Source organism: Amphiura filiformis, chromosome 20 (assembly GCF_039555335.1).
Source record: "Amphiura filiformis chromosome 20, Afil_fr2py, whole genome shotgun sequence".
NCBI classification, from domain to species: Eukaryota; Metazoa; Echinodermata; class Ophiuroidea; order Amphilepidida; family Amphiuridae; genus Amphiura; species Amphiura filiformis.
Window position 1 is genome coordinate 55,892,319 of NC_092647.1, and position 21,313 is coordinate 55,913,631.

General features: G+C 37.7%; 1 protein-coding gene across 4 annotated transcripts; it reads left to right on the forward strand.

Annotated features, from left to right (window-relative positions):
- The first annotated feature begins 830 nt into the window (after positions 1 to 830).
- On the forward strand, positions 831 to 21,039 carry LOC140142054 (coiled-coil domain-containing protein 13-like). Of its 4 annotated transcripts, none has more exons than XM_072163991.1 (15): positions 831 to 905; positions 7,947 to 8,161; positions 9,104 to 9,175; positions 9,835 to 9,940; positions 11,202 to 11,341; positions 12,225 to 12,314; positions 12,901 to 13,128; positions 13,737 to 13,955; positions 14,418 to 14,594; positions 15,324 to 15,530; positions 15,923 to 16,077; positions 16,377 to 16,487; positions 17,406 to 17,540; positions 18,772 to 19,011; positions 19,794 to 21,039. In XM_072163991.1, exons 2-15 carry the CDS (start codon positions 7,988 to 7,990, stop codon positions 19,957 to 19,959), a joined length of 2,220 nt encoding a protein of 739 aa, XP_072020092.1. In that variant the 5' UTR covers positions 831 to 905; positions 7,947 to 7,987; the 3' UTR covers positions 19,960 to 21,039. The 4 variants fall into 4 exon arrangements, with proteins under 4 accessions (XP_072020092.1, XP_072020091.1, XP_072020089.1 ...); XM_072163990.1 differs by lacking the exon at positions 831 to 905 and adding an exon at positions 955 to 1,054 and having other exon boundaries at positions 19,794 to 21,038; XM_072163988.1 differs by lacking the exon at positions 831 to 905 and adding an exon at positions 1,016 to 1,079 and having other exon boundaries at positions 19,794 to 21,038.
- The last annotated feature ends 274 nt before the right edge of the window (positions 21,040 to 21,313 follow it).

A 21,313-nucleotide genomic window follows, 5' to 3' on the forward strand; every position in this document is an offset into this window, starting at 1 on the left:
AGTAATTCATCCGCATTACTTACTACAGTGTTTAAATGAAAACGGGTAGTTTTGTATGGAAAAGTTTGTATTTTCTAGACTAAACCAATCATAAATGATTAAACACAATTAGTAGAATTGTTTAGCTATAAGGTCGTGAGTCTTTTAGATGCTAAATAGAGTCAAAATCCAATTTACAGCCGTTACAGAAGCAGATTATGTAGGCCTACTAAAAATATCAATCCCATAGAGTTTGTCTGTACCACATCCCCCCACCTCCACATCCCCCATGCACATCCCCCATGCACCTCCGCCACCCTGCCTATTCTGAATTCTATGAAGCACGGTGTCAGTATTAAAAAGGCTAACGAAATTCTTTTTACAGGTTTGAAGGTGCATTTTATTTAGCAATAAATTGAGACCACAAGCATGACAATAACTTCTTTCTTGGCAGAGATAGGCCCTATCATCATTTAATTTGAGTCGAATTTGGGAAAATGTAACATCGCCACCTTTTTTGGGTCACGGAGAGTTCATAACGCACGACCAAAAGTGGATAGGCCTATTCTTGAAAAGGGGGTCATGATTGGCGACAGGGAAAAAAATTGCCGGGAAAAATTGCCAAAGGGGGTCCGTGAGAAGGAGTTCAGTCAAACAAAAAAAGGGGAGGGGGGGTCATTGGGTGAGAAAAATAGGGGGGTCAAGTGCCGCACATAATCCCCCCGGGATAATCCCCGTCACCATGCATCATGAGTGCTCGATTCCCAACTCTTTGGGCGTAAGTTAAAACCACAGCAATGGGCATAAACCATCTCAATGTCAGCCAACTGCAAAATAATAATTGATTGATTGATACAGGATTCCCTACAAAGACAAAATAAAATTGTTGAAATTGGTTTGTTGTGATTATTTGTGAAAATTGAAAGGTAGGGATAATAGGAAAATATGAACGCAGTTTATGACCGTATTAAATATGTGAATGATAACCTATGAAACTTTCAGGCATTCTAAATAGTTAGGAATGTTTATAAATTGTCTAGAAACTCTGATAATCACAAATGGATGCGTCGCGAAGGTAAACTATTCCATGATTCGTGCAGGTAAAACATTGAAAGTTAGAAGATTTAGGTATATAAAAACCACTGCAGTATTGTATTTGTATCATATTTGGTTAAAATGTGTTCACAGATTAATCGCACATAATATTTACTGCAGTAAAATTTGGTTAAATTGTGGGCGAATTTTGCAGAGAGGTAAGCTTACACTAACAACATGTACAACAAGTCTATACCTGATCTCATGTACCAATACCTTGTGTATTGGTACATGATTCGGCGGGTATACTTCAGCAATAGCGAATAAGTGGTCGTTTTTTACTCTTTTCAAAACGTCACATGTACACCAAATACAGCCCCGAAATGGTCTACTTTTAGCGTGCCTTAACTCCGAAACAGTTTAGTCAAAGTTAAAAATGCGATCCCCAACCCTTTGCTTACCTTGGGCGAATTTGCAGTATTTTCCGCTAGCTCCGTGTTGGAAAATGTCCGGTACTTGCCGGTACAAACATAGAAATGGCCACATTTGCTTCAGTCCTGGTATGAATATTTCTTCCGTAATCCAATGGTTCCAACGTGGGCATCACGATGATAGTCTCCTACACAACCAGATTGTGTCGGCCTGGCCTTTCGTCGATCCTAAAAGTGAGGACAGCGTGAGCTCTTACCTGCGTAAAAGTCTGTTCGACAAAGGCAATAAGGATGATTGACAGCGCCGTTCATTGGGCGGAGCCATTACGGCATGACAGCAGACAGGTTGCGCTGTTCTCTGACCTTGACTGTTCGTCACGTAGACATACCGTGACCTGGGTACACGATACAAAGCTGGGGGATGCGACTGCGGCCGCCATTTTGACACGCGGTATCTACTCTTCAGAAAAATTACTTTTGGTGACGTTTTATATCAAACAATTTTCGATAACGGATTTCTACTAGGATTTCAATTTTTTATTAATGAAGGTGCATGTAGTTTTGAGGAATAGCACGGGATGTTTCGAGTTTTATTTCAACTGGTGGTGTAGGAAGGTGAGTGAATTCGTGAATGAGGCCGGGGATTGAGGTTTCGTTGCTTCAACGATCCGATAGTAGGATCCGAAATGTAGGCTAAAAATGTCTAATGACGCCATGTTTACATGAAAACATTAGCTGTTGCGAGGTCAGTGTCGTTGAATTCGTTACCTAAATTCCTTTCAGGATATTCTGATTTCACTTATTTATGATGTGTACGAAAATTCACCATATAAACTCAAAAGTGTGAATGCAAGCTGTTATTGCTGACAATAGAAACATTGTTGCAAAGTCATTAAAAACAGGTATGTATTACAGACGTTCTTTGGCCGAAACGAGATACAGGCCAGTTAGGCAGTCTACAACAAGTCCTTACCTAGGTGGGTTTACACCCACCTAGGTATTGGATTCCAGATTTTCTTCCGCTGGCAACAGAGACTCATCTATCAGGGCACAGTTCTTGAACCCCAATATATTTGTATATTCATTGAATAACCTTTGACAAATCAGAGTCATTGACAAATTTGGGTACAAAAACTCATACTCTGTAACAAATTCAAAATGCTATGTCACTTGCACATATAATCATGGAAGTATACTATATAGTGAGCATGGTCAGAACAGAGATCAAAAGTAGAATCAGACTTGCAGCTGGAAGTTGATTCCCAATTGGGTAATAAAACCACAGCTTGCTGCAACTCTAATTTCACTGACCTCCAAGCAGGTGATGTCAGCCACTTACTCCGATTTCACCATTCAGAAGTTCACTGTTGTTGTGGATATTATAATGTGCAGATGATGAGCATTGATCATGTTGAGCTAGGTACTGTTTTGCTATCCAATCTTTCTTCTTCTTCTTTCTGACAATAACTTCAAATTGCTTCTCCTCCTACATGTTACATATACACCCTACAATTATGTCACTTGCACCACACAGACACTAGAAAGTTCTATGGTCTGTGCTTGCACATATGTATCGGCTATATCCAGTGGCCATAGGGTCTAAACAGAATTGAGGTCAAAGGTCATTAAGAGGGCATTTCCGGTATTTAACCAAATACCTTCAAAATGCTTCTTCTGTCACATATTATATATAGTACAATGATGTCATTTGCATATATGCATCGGCTATACCACACGCCTATAACTTGCATACAGAATTGGGGTCAAAGGTCATTAAGGGGGTAAAATCTTACAATTGTATTATCTGGATATCTGTAAGGGGTGTGGGGCTCAAACTCGGTGACGACAAATCTCATGACCAGGGGAACGTTTTGCAGGGGTCAGGTCAAAGGTCATGCAGAGGTGAAATTTTAGAAATGCATTTCCTGTACATCTGTAAGGAGTACGGGGCTCAAACTTGGTGACAACAAACTTAATGATCAAGGGAACATTTTGGAACACTTTGCAGGGGTCGGTCAAAGGTTATCTGGGGTGAAATCTTAGAATTCACTTTCTGGATACCTGTAAGGAGTATGGGACTCAAATTCAGTGACAACAAATCTCATGACCAGGGAACATTTTGCAGGGGTCAGGTCAAAGGTCATATAGAGGTCAAATCTTAAAATGTCTTTTCTGGACATCTGTAAGGGTGCAGGACTCAAACTCGGTGACAACAAACTTGATGACCACAGAAACATTTTTGAACATTTTGCAGGTCAAAGGTCATCTGGGGTCAAATTTCAAAATTGCATTTTCTGGACATCCGTAAGGAGAAAGGGACTCAAACTCGGTGACAACAAACGTCATGACCAGGGGAACATTTTGGAACATTTTGCAGGGGTCAGATACCTCCACAACACCAACACGCCCCACCTAGGTTTGTGGTCTATGACCATCATTTGCCTCTAGTTTCCTTTTTGAATCTGAATCTGAAGTCGCTGCTGGCAAAAATATCTTGAAGATACTTGGTAGTATTGGTACTTGGTAGTGTAATCCTTTTACAGCTTCATCTTGAGCTAAACTAGGATGTAACGTAGTGCCGTCTATTACCCTGACTTTCAGTGATTCGGCGAGGAGGATTTATTTCGACCTCCTGGTTTGTTTACAAACAGAGAGGTAGACAAAAACCGTTCCGCTTGTCCAAACACTCAAGTATTGGAAGGATGGTCCACAATAGCGTGATTCACGTAACCTGAATAGGGATTAAAAAGCTGTCACGTAGAACCATGTGCTTCTATTGTCCAATTTGCCATCAAGATTTCACATGGAAACAGTTCAGACCCAGTACACGACCATGTCAGAAATTAATATTTTGTTCTGGGTCTGATTATTCGGACTAGATGTAACGGTGCAAAGTGACGTCAACAACCATGGTGCGGTGCATAGTGAAGAAGGTGAAGAGAGGAGAGCGTGGCCTAGCGGTTAAGGCATAGGACTGTGAACCCAAGGGTCAAGGGTTCGAATCCCAGGTCCGGCTCTTTGTGTCCTTGAGCAAGACACTTCACTCTACTTGCTTAGTGCTTCGGAGGGCACTTAAAGCTGTCGGTCCCGTGTACATGCATATTTTCTCACATGATTAATGTAGTGTGCACGTTAAAGAACGTCACAGGCTATTCGAAAAGAGCAGGGGATCATCCCGGTCATGTTGACTGTACTTCAAAATACACTCATCTACTCTAGGTTCCAGAGTAAAAAATAAGTACAGCTTGTCTGTACGCAGTGCGACAATACTCGTCATACATATGAGGGAGGCACTTATAAAGGAAGAAGAAGGAAGAAGAAGAAGAAAAACAAAGCTACAGCAAAAAACCATCCAACAATGAACTGAGGGTGCACTATATACAGGAACTGGAGACTGGTTTACAGGAGTTTGCTGCCTGGTGGCGGAAGCATCCCCCTGATTGACACAAGGGCAGCTTCTTTGAAGGCAGCTGGAGTTGCTTGGATCACAACTGATGGAGGAAGATGATTCCAAACACGTATGGAGCGTGGATAAAAGGAAAACTTGAAACCCTCGGTAGATGGAGTTGGTACCTGGTACTTCAATTGATGATCATTGCGAGACAGGTAGCATGCAGGGGTAACACATGGAGGGAACTGGATATTGACAAACTGGTTGTGGATTTTGTAAAACATCACACTCTGGTCTACTATCAATCTTGCTTTCACACCCAAGGATAATATCGGGGCTATGTTGTTCAACAGTAGCAAGAAAAGCAGCTTGTTTTTTGATGCTCTTTATTCCATCACAGTTAATGATCATAGTTTTCAACCCATTGGGTTTGTGCTTATTTTGGGCGGAGCAAACCTCGGGCATTTGTCAGGATCATTGGGGGTTGATGTCAAAGGATGGTCAAGATGGACTGTGTTTTCTGATTCATCACAGTCAAAACTACTGTCCAAAACAGAGAATGGATTTGAGATTTCAACAGACATGGTACCAAACAAAGAGCTGTTGAAGTTTGGACAACCACATTTAAAACAAATCCACGAGAAGCTAGATGGCAGATCACAGAGAGCTTCATAATTCATGCTCGAGATGCCACAGCAATTGGTGTGGCACCAGAAATTACAAGAGTCACACTGCAGAGCATGATCATTATCCAGGACTTCATTCTGACAAATACCGCAAGGATATGCCGGATTGGGAGGGCCAGGATTGGTTTCAACTTGACCACTCAGGAGGATTGCGAGAAATAAATGATGTGTGTTATCAGATTTAAATTTCAAAACACAGGTTGCCAGGGATGATTTTTGTATGGCACACAAGGAAACATGTAAGCTCCAAGCTTCACTGTATTGCAAATACATCACACCAACTTGCGCAGCGGTTGGATGGCAGAGCAATTATAGTTTTGGTTTGAGGTGTTGAACTAAGTTGGCTTTGAAAGTATTCAGGTCAGGGCTCTCAGCAACAGATGGAGGAAGCTGGTTCCAGCTAACGATGGTTGATGGGAAGAATGACTTCTGGTAGATGGTGGTTTTACGGTGGTCTTACGGTACTTCCTATAGTAGCTCATTTGAGCTAAACTGGAAGTCCTCTGGAACTTAGAGGAGGTGATTATACAGATATCAGAACCAGGGATGGTCCCCTTCTCTTTTCGAATAGCTGTGAGCCGGGGCTGTGAGCCTCTGACACTTTAACGTGCACAGGATTTGACTCTTCCTGTACACAGGACCACGGCACCAGCTTTACGTGACTTTCCGAACCACGAGACACCGTTCATACACTACATATATCTGCATGTGCTACGTAGTGTACATGTATGGGGGCGAGAAGGAATACGCCCAATTGGCATTGGAAGTTTGCAGTTTTGGGACAATATGTCCTTTGACCTATCGGGAAAATTCAGAAAAATTGGGGTTTTATGCGTACAAAATATAATTTAATACGTGTTACTAGAATCAAAACAAACCCAAAAAACATTAAATGAATTAATTATTTAAATAATTTTAATGATAACATTATGACAATAATAAGTAAATTAATAATAATTACAACAATTTTCCCGATGTGTCAGAGGTCAAAGTGTCCCAAAAAAAACGGAAGTTACAATACGATTGGGCTTATTCTACAATTATATTCTATACTGCTTCGAAGCAGAGACTGCTTCACACTTTCAGAGAAAATATCTCTGATACACTATTCTTTAACCTGGCAGTAACTGAACATAATTGCAGGATTCCCGACCTTATAGGAACATTTTGGGATAGGTTAATGAATTCTCACCAAAGGCAAGCCCAAGGCTCAAACCCACGCAGATCGTATTATCCCGGCCAACGGCTCAGCGCCTTAGACCGCTCGGCCATCTCGGACTTGTTACAATCATGACACATGATTGACGGGTCAATGCTTATGCTTTTAACTATTCATGTATTTTGCATACCCCATATACATTTTTTTAATGATATTGCATAGTTTGGGCAAAAGAGGTGTTCAATCATGTAGTAGATAATAATGTGACAAATGCAAAAAATTGCTGTTTCGAACATAAATTGGATTTAAAGTTTACCATGATTTTCTTTTTACTGGTAGGGCATAGGAATAACCAATTTATATTATTTCTGTTCCCAAAAACATTTTGAAAAATTAAAAAAATGTTTAATGTATAGTACCCCTACCCCTTGATTTTCTGGCATGTGTATAGCCCGGTGTTGTCACTGCCTAATTCTATTCAAAGGCGTAATGCATGATCGTTCCCAAAGTAAAAAATACCCCCCTATTTTGCGCAGTTTTAAGAACATTTTTAGCATTTGTTACCCCTATTTTACACAAAAACGGGTACAAATTAGCCTTGAAATTACCCCTATTTTTTGCATTTCAAGTACATTTCAAGTCACCACAGTCATCCGGGTAGGTCTCCTACGGTAACAGCTCCTGACCGGAAGTGACGTACCATATATTTAAAAACTGGGTACCACATTTTATATGTAAAAGCCCATAGCACAAAGATGAACAGCGGAAAACGCTGATCAGCGCATCTAATTATAACCAACACATCATTATGATGTATTTTTATGAAGAAAATTGACCCCTTTTCATACCCATAGGTGATGGTGTTCTTGAAGATAGGGATCTGCCATTTTGGTCTACATTTTTTGAACTCGTGCCTTCTGCTCCCAAGATACAGTGGTTTAAAAATGGACTTTTTGTTGAAATAAATTGAACAAAATTTTCAATATAAACGTGTAATACTAGGATTTCAATTTTTATTTATGAAGTTACATGTTGTTTTGAGGAATGACAAAATTTTTTCAGGAAGTTTTGAGTTTAAATTTCAACTCAAATCATTTTTGTAGTATTTCAAAATGCTGCAATGTCGGGAAATGTATCCTGGCAGGCAGTGAATGTATACCAGTAATTTTATTAATTATCACAAGCTGAAGTAGTAATATTTTGTATGTTGTTCATTTTGTATTAGCCTTGCATTATGGTGTTCTTTTCTTAAATATTTATTTCAGGATGTCAAAGGTTAAAAGTAGCTGATAGATAAATCTCAACCATGGAAAGTGAAGCATTGCGTCAACAATTCCAAGCACTGCAAGAACAGCAGCAGAAAAAGTTGTTGAAAGCAAAACAGAGGCAGGAAGAGAAAAGTAAAAAGAAAGAATCAACTAGTAATGACAATGGTCAGCCTGAAGATGCATTGGGAATAAGTGATGATCTAGGATTGATGGTATGTTGGCACACACACCCTACACCCACATTCTGACCAACACACATACCCATCCCTACTCATATTAACCTGTAATTATGTTAACATGGACATTTGGTGGTCCCTTGTTTTTCAAAGTGAGGACACCCCCAACATTTCAATATTGAAGCCTTGAATATACAAAATTGCTTCTAGGCTATTTATAGGCTGTGTGTAGTGCCCTCTGGATGTGTCTTACAATGGACATCCACAGTTCCTGTGTGTCCACTTTTAATGAGTATGATCCATATGAAAGTCCATGATTGATCATGTAAAGATGACACCTGTAACTGGAATGCTGTCTCACATACAGAGATGCATACATTCTGATGTCACTACCAAACTTGAAGCAACACAAATAGTGACCATGTCAAAATTGTGTCACACATCCATCCCTATACTTGGGTAGTCTTGCAACCCCATGTTTTAATCTTAAAAATACATTTATCTATATAAAGCTAAAATGATCTCATCAAGAAGAACAGAGGTCATTAACCTCCATTCAATACTGATAGCTCAAAAAATGACCTCAAGTGGAAGTGCATTCAATGAGCTTTTTGTACCTAACACATTCAAAGGTCATTCAGTGAATGTACAAACATATTGTGTACTGACAGATGAGCATGTTTGGAGCTGCATCCTACTAATTCAGAATTCATAAAAGAAGAAAAGACACACCTATCAACACTTGTCACCAATAAAACTATCTGAAATATTTGATATTCAATATGAAAAAGGAGTATATATTATAAAAGCTGTCAACACTGACTTCAAGATTATGTTCAAGCATAGACACTGGTTTGATTGCGTTACCATGTCATTCAAAACCACACTAAATGTATATCAATGAATAACCACAACAGCTATAGTATTATTGTTCTTTACTATTTTCATATATTTATTTGTTATTTAATATTGTTTCAGCTTTGTGAACCTATTCCTAATGATGTGTTATATGATGAAGAACTGAACAGACACTTAACTGAGCAAATCAGAGTAAGTTATTATATGAAGAAAAAACAGCAAAAACAATGTTTTTGTAACATTTCCAAAGGAGTGCACAAAGGTTGCCACAAAACCTTTGAAATTTAATGTTAGGTTTTACTGATAACATGTTTTAAAATTTAAAATATTTTTAAGCATTTTTAAAAGTTGCCACACAAATTTCTTTGAATCTAACTTGATTCTCATACTTTTTATGTTAACACATGTTTGTGTGAGAATTAATTGTTTCTCGCAAACGACTATATTGCAAGATTTAAGTTTGATTCCAGCACTGTTGATCAAGATTGGGCAATTCTATTTAAAATTTATGATGCCCCTATGGAAGATGTGCTCTTATAATCTCCCACACAGTCAATATAGATTTCAAATGGAGTCACCTATTCAGGCAACTCCAGGCAACTCCATTTGAAATTCACACTCCCTGTGTGGGAGTTTTAGGTCATGTCTTCCATAGGGGGGTGTATGGATTGCAATAGCCCATTCTACCCCTGCCAGGTAAATCAAGAAGGTTACTGATATCCATTGTAGGGCCCCAAGTGATCTACATCTGATATTGGAACTCTGCCATGTAATTAAATGTAAAAGTTGCACATAGTTGTTACCCCGGGTATTTGTGTTTGTATTTATTACTGTATTTTGCTTTATAACAGGAATTAAAAGATGAAAGTGGTCGGCTTTACAAGCTGCTGAGTGAAAGAGATTATGAAATAAGAAAGATGAAGAAGCAAAGAGATGAAGACAGACACGCTATTGCAGGTAAAGATTGAAGTATACGCTTTGATCAAAACTTAAAAATTAGATTGACTATCTGGACCTTAAGGTGTTACTACATCTCCTGATAAATGTTGTGACTAATTTTGCATTTTCCTCAAAAAATAAGTGCACACTGGTAACAAAAGATATGTATAAGATATGGCAAGGAATCCAATTACTTCACTGAAATTTCAGTGATTCAAGACAAGTGGTTCATTATATATGTTAAGAAATGAGGTACATTCTAGCGGTACCTCTTTTCTTATCATAAATAGCGCACCGTTTGTTTTGAGTCACTGAAATACCAGTGTAGTAACTGGATTCCTTGCCCCTATAATATACATAACATTTTGTTACCAATGTGTTATTATTTGTTGAGAAAAATGCAAAAATAGTCACAAATTTATCAAGGGGTGTAGTACCACCTTGAAGTGCCAATTATAAGGGTAAGAAATGAATGCATATTTTATTTATACTTTACAAAATGTTACTTTACCATCATTTCAAATGTAAGTTTGCCCAATGTGGCAGGGTTATCTGAACTTCTGATTCTCTGAGGGAATTTCTAATACATTATTGCCCTGGGCTATTGAGTTGGCAATTTGTAGATCAGGGTGTTAGCTAGTCACCTGTCATTTTGGACAGGTAATTTGCTCCTGGGACATGCAAAATTAATGCCTGTGATGTGATATATATGCTAAATTAAAAAAGTAATGCTTGAATAAGTTCTGTGAACTCAAAACAAGACCAGACAAATAAATCAAGGCTATTGCAATAGCTATTTGAACTGACTGAACCCCCAGAAGGGGCAGATGTCTGGTTTATGTTTTCAAGGTCTAATTTTGGACAGGCAGTGTTTGTGAATATGATGGCACTCATCAAATTCTAGCTAAGACCCTGTTGTAGATTGATGAGATCAAGGTGCCTTCACATTTCAGGCACCCCTTTTAGAGGCAATAGTACCAGAATTGTGAGGTAGAATATACATACCATGCAGTGTATGGTGCCTCATATGTCGGATGAATATGTGACATGGCGATTCTCTATGTTACTGGTCAAGTATTTTATCTGGTTAGAAAATGAGTAAGGATTTATGAAGGGTGAACTGCATAAGACGGTAGTGTACTTTGAGAACTCGACTGCAATTTGGAAAGTGTGATATGAAAACAGATGCATTATTATAGTGTTGCTTCAAATATAGTTGTTTTGAAAGTGTATACCAGTCCTCTAAATAAATAATCTTTTCCACACCTTCATATTTCAGGCACTGGTGTTGCAAGTGATAGTGCTGCCACAAAGATTGTTGAGTTGTCTAAGAAGAATAGAGAAATGACTGCAGAACTAGAAAGTGAGAGAACCAAAGTAAAACAACTGTTAAGACGAGTCAGAGATGCTGAGAAAGAAGTAAGGCTAAACAATGGAACAAACTAGATTGAACCAAATTACTTAGCACTAGACCTAGGAGATAATTAATGTTGGTTTGGGTAGGGATAAATACCAATTTTCCAAGAAAATTGGACCCTACAAAATTTCATCAAATTTGGGCTCTAGTTGGGTGAAATTGGGGTATTTTTTAATATTTGAAAAAAACATCCCATTTTTGTACCAATATTGCCTTAGAAAAGGGGCCCATTGTTATACCAGGGGCCTGTTAATGAGACCCATATTTGCAGCGCATCCCAGTATGGTCATTTATACTGAGTGTGAGACCATTCCGGGTTTGCCCCATCATTTGAGCAAAATTGTTCATCCCAAATTTGACCTTTGCAGCTGTTAACCTCCAGATATTTTAGGAATTTGATCTTCATTAAAACAGCTATAAGCATCTGTAAAAAGGCATTCCTTTTGACCATCTAAATCTGTCCAAGCTTTGGATTGGTGACTAGCTAAGGCACTGACCAGGATTCTGCTCGCTGCAAAAAGTTTTTCACTCCAATCAAAATTGAATTTAACCAGTATATCAATATGCACTAAAACCATTGATAGTGTCACTCAGCTGATGCATTTGGAATGAAGAGGAAGGATGGTCCATATTCTTCCCAGATTATCTAGAGACATTGATTGTTTAGAAACAGTCAGAGTGCAAATGCTTGAAGTGCGATTTAATTTGCTGTTGCACCAAGCATGTTAGCTACAGTTCTATTTTACATGAGTGCTAGTAGAGCTCTTTATGCTCCAAAGCTCTATGTGGAATCTAGTTTCTGTCTTACATTTTCACTTTTACACTCAATGGAACGTTTTCAGTCTTTATGTTGGTTACATTGTTTTTGTGATTTCCTGTTATTAGATGCAAGTGATGGCCCAAGGTGGAAGTGGGAATAATAACAACAAGATGATAATTCACAGAACTGCAGATGAAGAAGAAAAAGATAAAATGGTGAGTCATTTATGGATATAACAAAATCATTGGGTCTGTATATGATGCAGAGATTGTGTGACCACGCCGATGTTCGATGGGTTGATGTCCCTAGTGTAACATGTAAGAAATAAACCACTCGCTGATTTTGCTTGATATTGACTTTATCTTTTGACATGTAAGATGCATGTAGGATGATATCGGCCATCGTGGATATATGATATATGAGTGAGAACATACAAGGGAGAACATACTACAATTACATTTCAAATGATTATTCCTCATGAGCAGTTTTAAAATTCACCTTCCTTGCACAATGTGCATCCAAGATGGCCGACATGGTCTTGAGCAGGTCGCATTAATTTTGTATTGCGCCCACAGAGTGGAATTTGTAAAAATCAGTCTTGCCTGTAGACAGTGTTAACAGTGATTAGGGTGTGAAATAGGAAAGGTACATTTTGACCAAATTATATTTCTACAATTATATACATTGCTGAATTTGTGAAAGTGTAATAAATACATTATGATGTCTGTTATGTATACAGTAAGGTAAATATGTCCATGATTTGAAGTAAATTGTATAATTGTATCTATTATTGATTATCAGATGGAGACCACAGCAGCAGAACTGAAATCAACCCAAGATAAATTATCGCATACTACCAACAAACTATCTGAATACAGAAACCAAGCGAACACACTGAAACAAGAACTGAAGGTAGCCCATAAGGTGTTAAGTAATGAAGTAGGAGATAATGTCAATGTACAGAGTCTGTTGAATAGCACTAGTGGATGGAGAGGACGGGCACAACAAATATTACTATTGCAAAATAAGGTAAGATGCCCATGGTGGTAGTCACCAAAAAACAACAAAGGCAAACAAAAACAACCCATGTGTAGAGTCAAGTTGACAAAATAAATGACCCATCCACAAAGTAATGTACATATGAAAAATGACCCATCCACAAAGTAATGTACATATGAAAAATGACCCATCCACAAAGTAATGTACATATGAAAAATGACCCATTGTTATAGTAAATGCAACCCATACCGGTGGCACATGTGTACCTACCCTTTTTTACCGAATACCCCCCTCCCCCCACAATGATTTATTGTATTGCCAAGTTGTATCACATGATTTCTCTGAATTAGCCAACAATTGGTACTGTAAACTGCCTTGAACATAAAAGTCACAAAATGATTTCAACTGGGCCAAAAAGTACCACCGCCGTAAGTAGTGACATACAGTTGCTATTTTACTCTAACTCAGCAAGTCGTTATGAATGTAGCTTTGAGGCACTGTTCAATTCAATTGTGTCACTGTTGAACTGTGACCATAGCGAGCATAAACATTTGAATTACATGACCACTCGTGCATAATTTTAAATAGTCATAATCAAAGTTCTGTGTAGATTGATTCCATCCATTCTTATACCATAGGTTAGTGAGCTGAAATCACAAGTAGAACATCAACGAGGTCGTCCAGGGACCCAGATGAGTCTTGAGGATCAGTTTATGAACATGGATGTTACTGCTGATAGCGACACATTATCAATGACAGGGATGATGACGACAAGATCAGTCAAATCAGGATCCATGGAAGAAAGGCAAAAACAGAGAATAAGGAAATTAGAGAAGGAGAGAAGAGATGCAAAAGAGGTAAACAAATAAGGTTGAAATGTTAGAAACTAAATATTTTAGGGGCAGAGTGTTTAAAATTAGGAATTTCCCTAGATGAAATCATACATACTAGGAGGATATAAAATACTTTTTTGAATCAGTGGCACAGTTATTACTGTTACTGTTAATCCAGAACAGTGGTTGTAACTATTAAAGGCTTGCACAACTAAGTCACTAATTAGCGATAGTCGGAAATTCTGACTATGACTTGGTAATAGTCAACTAATGACAACTATTGTGTCTCAAGATATATAAAACAACTATAATACATAAGGTAGGGCAAACTGATCATTTGTCATTCATACTGTTGCTGAAATTGCAGCTCTCCATGTCCTTCATCGCAGTTTCTAAGTCAGACGCTCCCAATCCAGTGACCTGCTTGAGCACATCTACAACATTAGAAACTCAAAGTTAACTTTTTTTCAACTTTTTCTTTCGTAGAAAGCCAATGAAGACTTCAAAACATTAGAAGAGGAACACAGCAAACTGAAGGAGAAATGTGATGCAGTTAAAGCAAGGAATAAGGTTCTCTCTAATGAAATGAAGTCCTTAAAACAGCAGATGACGACACTCAAAGACAAGGGAAAACATGATGATGAACTGATAGAAGCATTAATGGTAGGTTCAAACTATATCTTTTATTAGATTTGTCCAACTGAATCATAGAGAGGCAAAAATGAGATATATACATTACACTATAGCTTGAGGGTCAATGCATGTCCCTAAAAATTCCTCTGGCATTGTCTGGACTGTACTAGTAATCTACTGCCTGATAATTAAAAAGCTAAAAAATCTTCCTCACTAAATTTAGACATTTGAGAAGTAAAGTGGGCAATCCCTCAAACATATGTGGGATAGACCAATGTACGTACTCCTAAATGTATGATGCAAATAATATAGCAACAGTGCGCCTGTGTATATTTGCATCAAGTGGGCTACCCCACCTTTGCACCTGCTCTTGGTATTGGCTATAATATTTCATTAGAAAAAAAGTTTTCAATTTAAGTCATGCACATTGTAACAAGTCTGCTTCTCCTGCAGATCTATGATGATATTTTCTAAACATCAAACTTTGAACCTCATTTTCTCAAAAGTGTAATTTGGTGGGATAACCCGATTTGCTTATATATGGCTCAGCTGTCAGGCTTTATGTTTTTAAGAGATTGCTCCATGTGGCTCTCCTTAAACTATCATATTGTCCACAATGCTCAAGGCAACTTTACCAGAGTAGTCTTTGTGACTTGCCCTTTGTCTTGTAAGTTTTTTCATGATCAGAAGTAGACCATTATGATCATCCAGTATTATGACGGAAATTTGACTGTTTTTATCGTCTTCTTACCACAATAGAAGCAGCAATCTCACCTGAAAGATCTCTTAGACCAGACGTCAGAAAGCAATAAGAAAGTGAAAGCCAAGGAGCAGGAAGCAGCACTGATGTTGCAACAAAAAAACCAACAGGAAGCCAACCTGGTTGAACAACTCAAACGTATTGTGTCGGAAAAGGAACAAAAGGTGCACCAGCTAGAGCAGGAAATTGAAGACATTAAAAATAGGGTAAGATGTGTACCGTATTTGTTCCAGTAACCGTTCAGAGTGGGCACTTTTTTACATTGTTTACATAATTTGCATACATAAAAAGTGGACCAAAATTTTCATCCATCATGTGCAGTGTGTAATATGTTTCACATCATGATCCAGATTTACTTGATCAGTTAATAATATCACAGTTTGCTTTTTGTAAAGTCACTGGGTAGGCGCTTATAGGGACGTGGGCAGGTAATGGAACAAATATGGTATTTGAGTTTTTTAGTTTGTTTTCAACATAAATTATGTGTTCATTCACTCTCAGTTTTCAAGGAGTGTGTTTTGTATGTATTAAAGTATATACATCTAGCAAATGAAAAATGTTGATTCCTGTTCTTCTTTTCTTTTTCTTTTTTACTTAGCACCATCAGAAAAGCCAACACTCAAATGGTATATTTCATCGTCCTCCATCTGGTTCTATAGAACGCCCTCTTACAGTTGTCTCTATCACAGATAGACCAGGAAGTGGTGAAATGCATTCATATAACTCTCCTACTCCACCACCTCCATCATCAAGGTAGGAAATGAAAACAAATCCTAGAAACCCCAAAAGGGTGTTTATTGTATTACCTGAATTAGAGTCATGACAGTCAAATAGCAACAGCAGTAGTGACATAAAGTTACAAAACTTATCATATCTTTCTAACTATTTAATGTGATTGAAAAAATTATTGCCAGCTTTGAAATTATTTTTTAAATTCAACAGACTTCTTTGAAAACTAAGTTATAAAAAGCATCTTTTGGATTGTCAACTTCTTGTTCTCATAATCATGGAAATTTGACATATAATGTAACATATATGATATGACTTTGCAGGCAGGGTGGTCGTCCTAATTCCAGGCAAGGTATGCGTACCATCTCTAGACACAGTAATAATGGATCACCAATGTCAAATGGAAGACCATCATCTAGACCTTCTAGCACAGGGTAAGTTGCATCTTTTAGCAGTAGGCCTGCCACATTTAGTACCAATTGTTCATAAAATTGCTTATGATTTAAACACAATGTAGTGGATGGAGTGAGCAAATGATTGATTGATTGAGTGATTGATTGATTGTGGGAGTGATTGATTGATTGATTGATTGATTGATTGATTGATTGATTGATTGATTGATTGATTGATTGATTGATTGATTGATTGATTGATTGATTGATTGATTGATTGATTGATTGATTGATTGATTGATTGATTGATCGATCGATCGATCGAGTGAGTGACTGAGGATTTTACAGTTATAAGTGTACGAGTAAGTATCGGCATTATAGATTTAACAGTTTTAAAATCAATGTTTTAGAAACAATATTGATTTACAATAATTTTAATATCATATATTTCTATTTGTATCTTTGATGGAGTTTAATATTTGGGCTACAAATGTATCGTTGATTAAACCAATGATAAATGAATAAATGCCCAATTTAAATAGGAATTATAGAAAGCACCCCTCTCATATTTATAAAACTGCATGTAAATAAGCTATTCTACATTGTAATTATGTCAGAAATGTCTTTTGATGTTATATCTATCTATCTATCTCTATCTATGTCCCATAGCTAGGAAGCCATTGGGGCGACATAGTGATGGCTTTAGAGATGCATAATTTCTGAAGTTCTCTGTCCTCAGCTGATCGTATGAGCTGGTCAAAGTTCAGTCCAGTCCAGTCTTTGATGTTATCAATCCACGTCTTCTTTGGTCTTCCTCTCTTCCTTACCCCATCTGTACCTCCCTACATATGAACTTCTACTATTCCATCATTATATCATTTTAAAACATTGACCAGTTTACCCAAGCACCTAAGACATATAGAACAACTATTTAAACAAATGCCATTAAATTTCTCTTAGGAGTGTTACAGATAGAGGAATTCTAGTACAACTGGAAGACGTAAGGAGACAATGTCATGAGTACAAGGCAACAAGTCAAGCAGCAGAGGTAGAAAGGGATAAACTAATGGAACTGGTTCAAATACTACAACAAAGGTATGTATACAGATCCAGTGAAGTCTTTGATCGGAAGATTTCTAGATTATTCTTGATCATATCTACCTTAACCCTATGAGAACTAACTGCTGAACAAATCAAGGAGGATATTAATAAGATCATCTGCAAATACAAGTTTGACCATAAATAGTGTAAAGCCTAGTCATAATTGGCAATTGAAATAAGCATTTCAAGTTATCAACCAATCAGAAATGATGTTGGATGACCAGTAGTGTCCAGGGGGTTAAAAATTGTTCATGATACAAGTACTCACGAATTCTTAGTAACATGTGTCACATCAGCACCCTACATCTGAAGTTACAATGTTGTTTGAAAATGTGAGTAACAGGTGTAGAATGCTTTTTGTTGTTTAGCAATTTTGAACCCTACTTCGAAAATTGTATGTATCGCAACAGGTAAAGAGTGCAATTGCATTACATGAATTCTGCCTCAAGCAAATTTACAGATTTAAATCACTTTTTACTGTAGTTTGAATGAGCAAGATGCACACTATAAAAATATTGAATTTTACATTTGTTTATCAGAGAGGCTAGCCTAGGTGCTGGGATAGTATGTAAGCTGCCTCTGTGGCCCGAGAAAGATCGCTAACGGATCCTATAATAGATTGAGAACTTATAGATGTTAAGAGCAGTTACGTGATGAAAATTGGGATCAGCAATTTTCTCTGCTTATCATATCACTGCTTCTTAAACCATGACAATCAGGGTCGCTAGCAATTTGATACACTTAGAGCAGAGGTAGTTGGCCAAGACTCACAGAGATCAGAATAAAAATAAATCAGTCCTGATGAAGTCAGAGCCACATCTGATGAAAGCTTGACCATTTCACACAGTGACTGGCTGCAGCAGTACTGTAGTTTTCATACATTGACCGGCTGCACCGGTAATGTGACATCCGACTGCGCACCCGATTAAAAAATCAGTTGTTATGGAATCCCGTCATGACGCCTATCTAAAATAAATTGAGACTATCAAGAAGCAAAAAAAATTACATACTATCCCAGTGCCAAAGTGCCTCAAACGGAATCTACAGAGAGGCATTATGCTGATTGGAAGTCGTTGAAATTTGTGTTAATGTCATCTACTGATTTGTCTTGCCATTGAAATGTAGTAATAGAGAGAGCTTACATTGCAGATTACTCTGTGCCAAAGCCCAATTGTGACATGCAGCCTCTCAGTAGAGAACCAATATTGCTCCTTGTTTCTTTCAGAGTTGATGAAGCCAGCTCAAAAATCACAGACTCTCAAGCCCAAGTTCAGCAAATAAAGCAACATAATGTGATGCTTGAGAAACAACTAGGAAGAATACAGATGGCTGAAGGGAAGAGTTCAGGGAAAGGAGGAAGGAAACAGAATACAGGGCAACCACATTATAGTAACAAATCAGATGAGATGTTACTGAAAGAAGACTTGCCACCAACAAGGGGTAATGTGGAGGAGTTACAAACTAGGTAAGTCACGACCAGGCCTCAAATTTTAATTTTTGGGGTACCCATTTTCATGGCCACCAAGCAAAGACAAAGAAGGGCACCAAGGCCAACAGAGGTGAAGAAAAAAGTTGACAAAGATCTGGGGGCACCAAGGCTAGAACTGAAAAAGGACAGGCAATGGCTTTGTTGGCCTCCCTGAAATTCGAGCCCTAGTCACAACAGAAGGCATGAGCCTGCATGAAAATAATGGAGTTATGAAAGAACGAAGTACTTGTTAAAGCATATGAATTTAGGCTATAGAGGTTGTAATTACAGAAACATGCCAAGTTTTGGTAACACAAAATTCAGGTTAAACTTGTCTGTATTTGTATAAAACTCTTGTACTGTTCTGTTTAAATGATTTGTAGAATCCCTTCTTTTTACATGTCCCTTAAATAAACATTGTAAAAATTTCAGTGCATCTGTCCAAATTTGTGCCATCAAACTTCATATTACTAGCACATTGCTCTAACCAATTGTACCAAAGATGTACTTTAGAGAAACATTTATGCATCCTATCAACCCAGAGGACTAAGTATAATAATTTCAACATTTCATTCGGTAGAGAATGATCCAGCCAATGTGTCAGTTTTGTTAAATTTTTTAAAACTCATTTTCCTCACAGAAAAAAATGTAGTGATTTATAGTATGCTAAGCACAGGCACAATGCCTAAACTTGATCCACAAGCCTCAGCACACTTTAAATTAGTAAAAATACATTGTTATAAAACCTTTTTTTTTTTATTCTTGATATTTTTTGACAGGTTAATATTACAAATGGATGAGAATCATGCCTTGAAGTCAGCATTAGAAAGCAGCATGCAAGCCAAAAAAGAAGACCTTAAACTCTACCATGAAATGATGAACCAAACAAGACATGTCTTCTTACAGGGATTAAGACAATACAAGCAAACAAATCAAAATAGCTAGCAGGTGAAAGGCTAGGTGTGAAATGAAAACCAATCAATAATTGGTTGAGGTTGTAATGGGCACAATTTATTTGGGTTCTGTTAATGTGCACATCAATAAAATTGTGCTATTGGTGTACACTTGTGTGCTTTTATTTACACAAACATAAATGGAGACTTCATATGCAAATGCTGTATGTATACGATGATATTCCCAAGCACAGTTGGTATAAAGCCTCTTTCCACCTGCATGGATACATGTATGTCTGTTGTGTATTATAAAATATACGTTTGTGAATTTGGCAGGGGCTTATGCCACAGTTTGGCAGGGCTTACAATTTGGCAGGGGCTTACAATTCCATAATCAAAAACATTCCTCAGAAGCCAAAATCAATGACCTATGGCAACACCATCTTGTCACTGACCAATTGCTGCTAGATCAACAGATGGCCTGAAGATGCAGCTAGGATAAGGTGCGATACTGTAGTCTCTCAAAAATGAGAGTCCAGTTGAATGATTTTAAGAGTTTAATTTTATATGTAAAGTGTAGATGGGTATCCTTGCACGGATTAAGCCTTACAAAAAGCAAATCGAACTTTTTTTTGAACAAGTTCATCAGGAATGTTGATTTCAAATATGGATTTTGTTTGTTTCTAATGAGTTGCTATACCATTCAGCAAATTACTTCAGCAGTGTTCGTCTGCTCTTTCTGATTATAGCGTAAAAAGAACTAGGTCACACGTTGCTACACAGCTTGACCAGTGAATGAGGTGCCGATGATGTGATTCAATTAGCCAACCAGAACCACACTTCCGTATACGCCATAAACTGCGCCAAATTTGCAGACCTCTGAAGTTCTCTGCTGAAAACTATAGCTGATGAAACCACTAGCGTAGTGGTGAAACATCACATATGAATTGTTAGAAACGAACAAAGTCCATAGCAAATCAAACTTGCCAGCACATGATACAGTGAACCAACCAAAACAGTCTTGACAAGTCTTGATGCAAGGATCTTAGCAATACAAACAAGCAAATTGAAACAGCTTGCAAATGGCAATCAAATCAAAATCTATAGTTGATGGATTAGCGGCACAAAGACATATGTCCAGTAGTATGCTATAATTGAAGACCGAATTAAAAAGACTAGTTTGCGTCTGACGTCAGAGCAAAGGCGCGACGTGATTGGTTGCCGACCTCCGCAGTACGGTATTTTTGGTCTGGTTGACAGGACGTCATACGCAAACTAGTCTTTTTAATTCGGTCTTCAATTATACATGTGTATTAGTATGTATGATTGGTCATTGTGTTGTGTATGAATGAGTTTTACCATGCATACCAATACAGGACATCAATTCAGATATTTTTTCTAATATT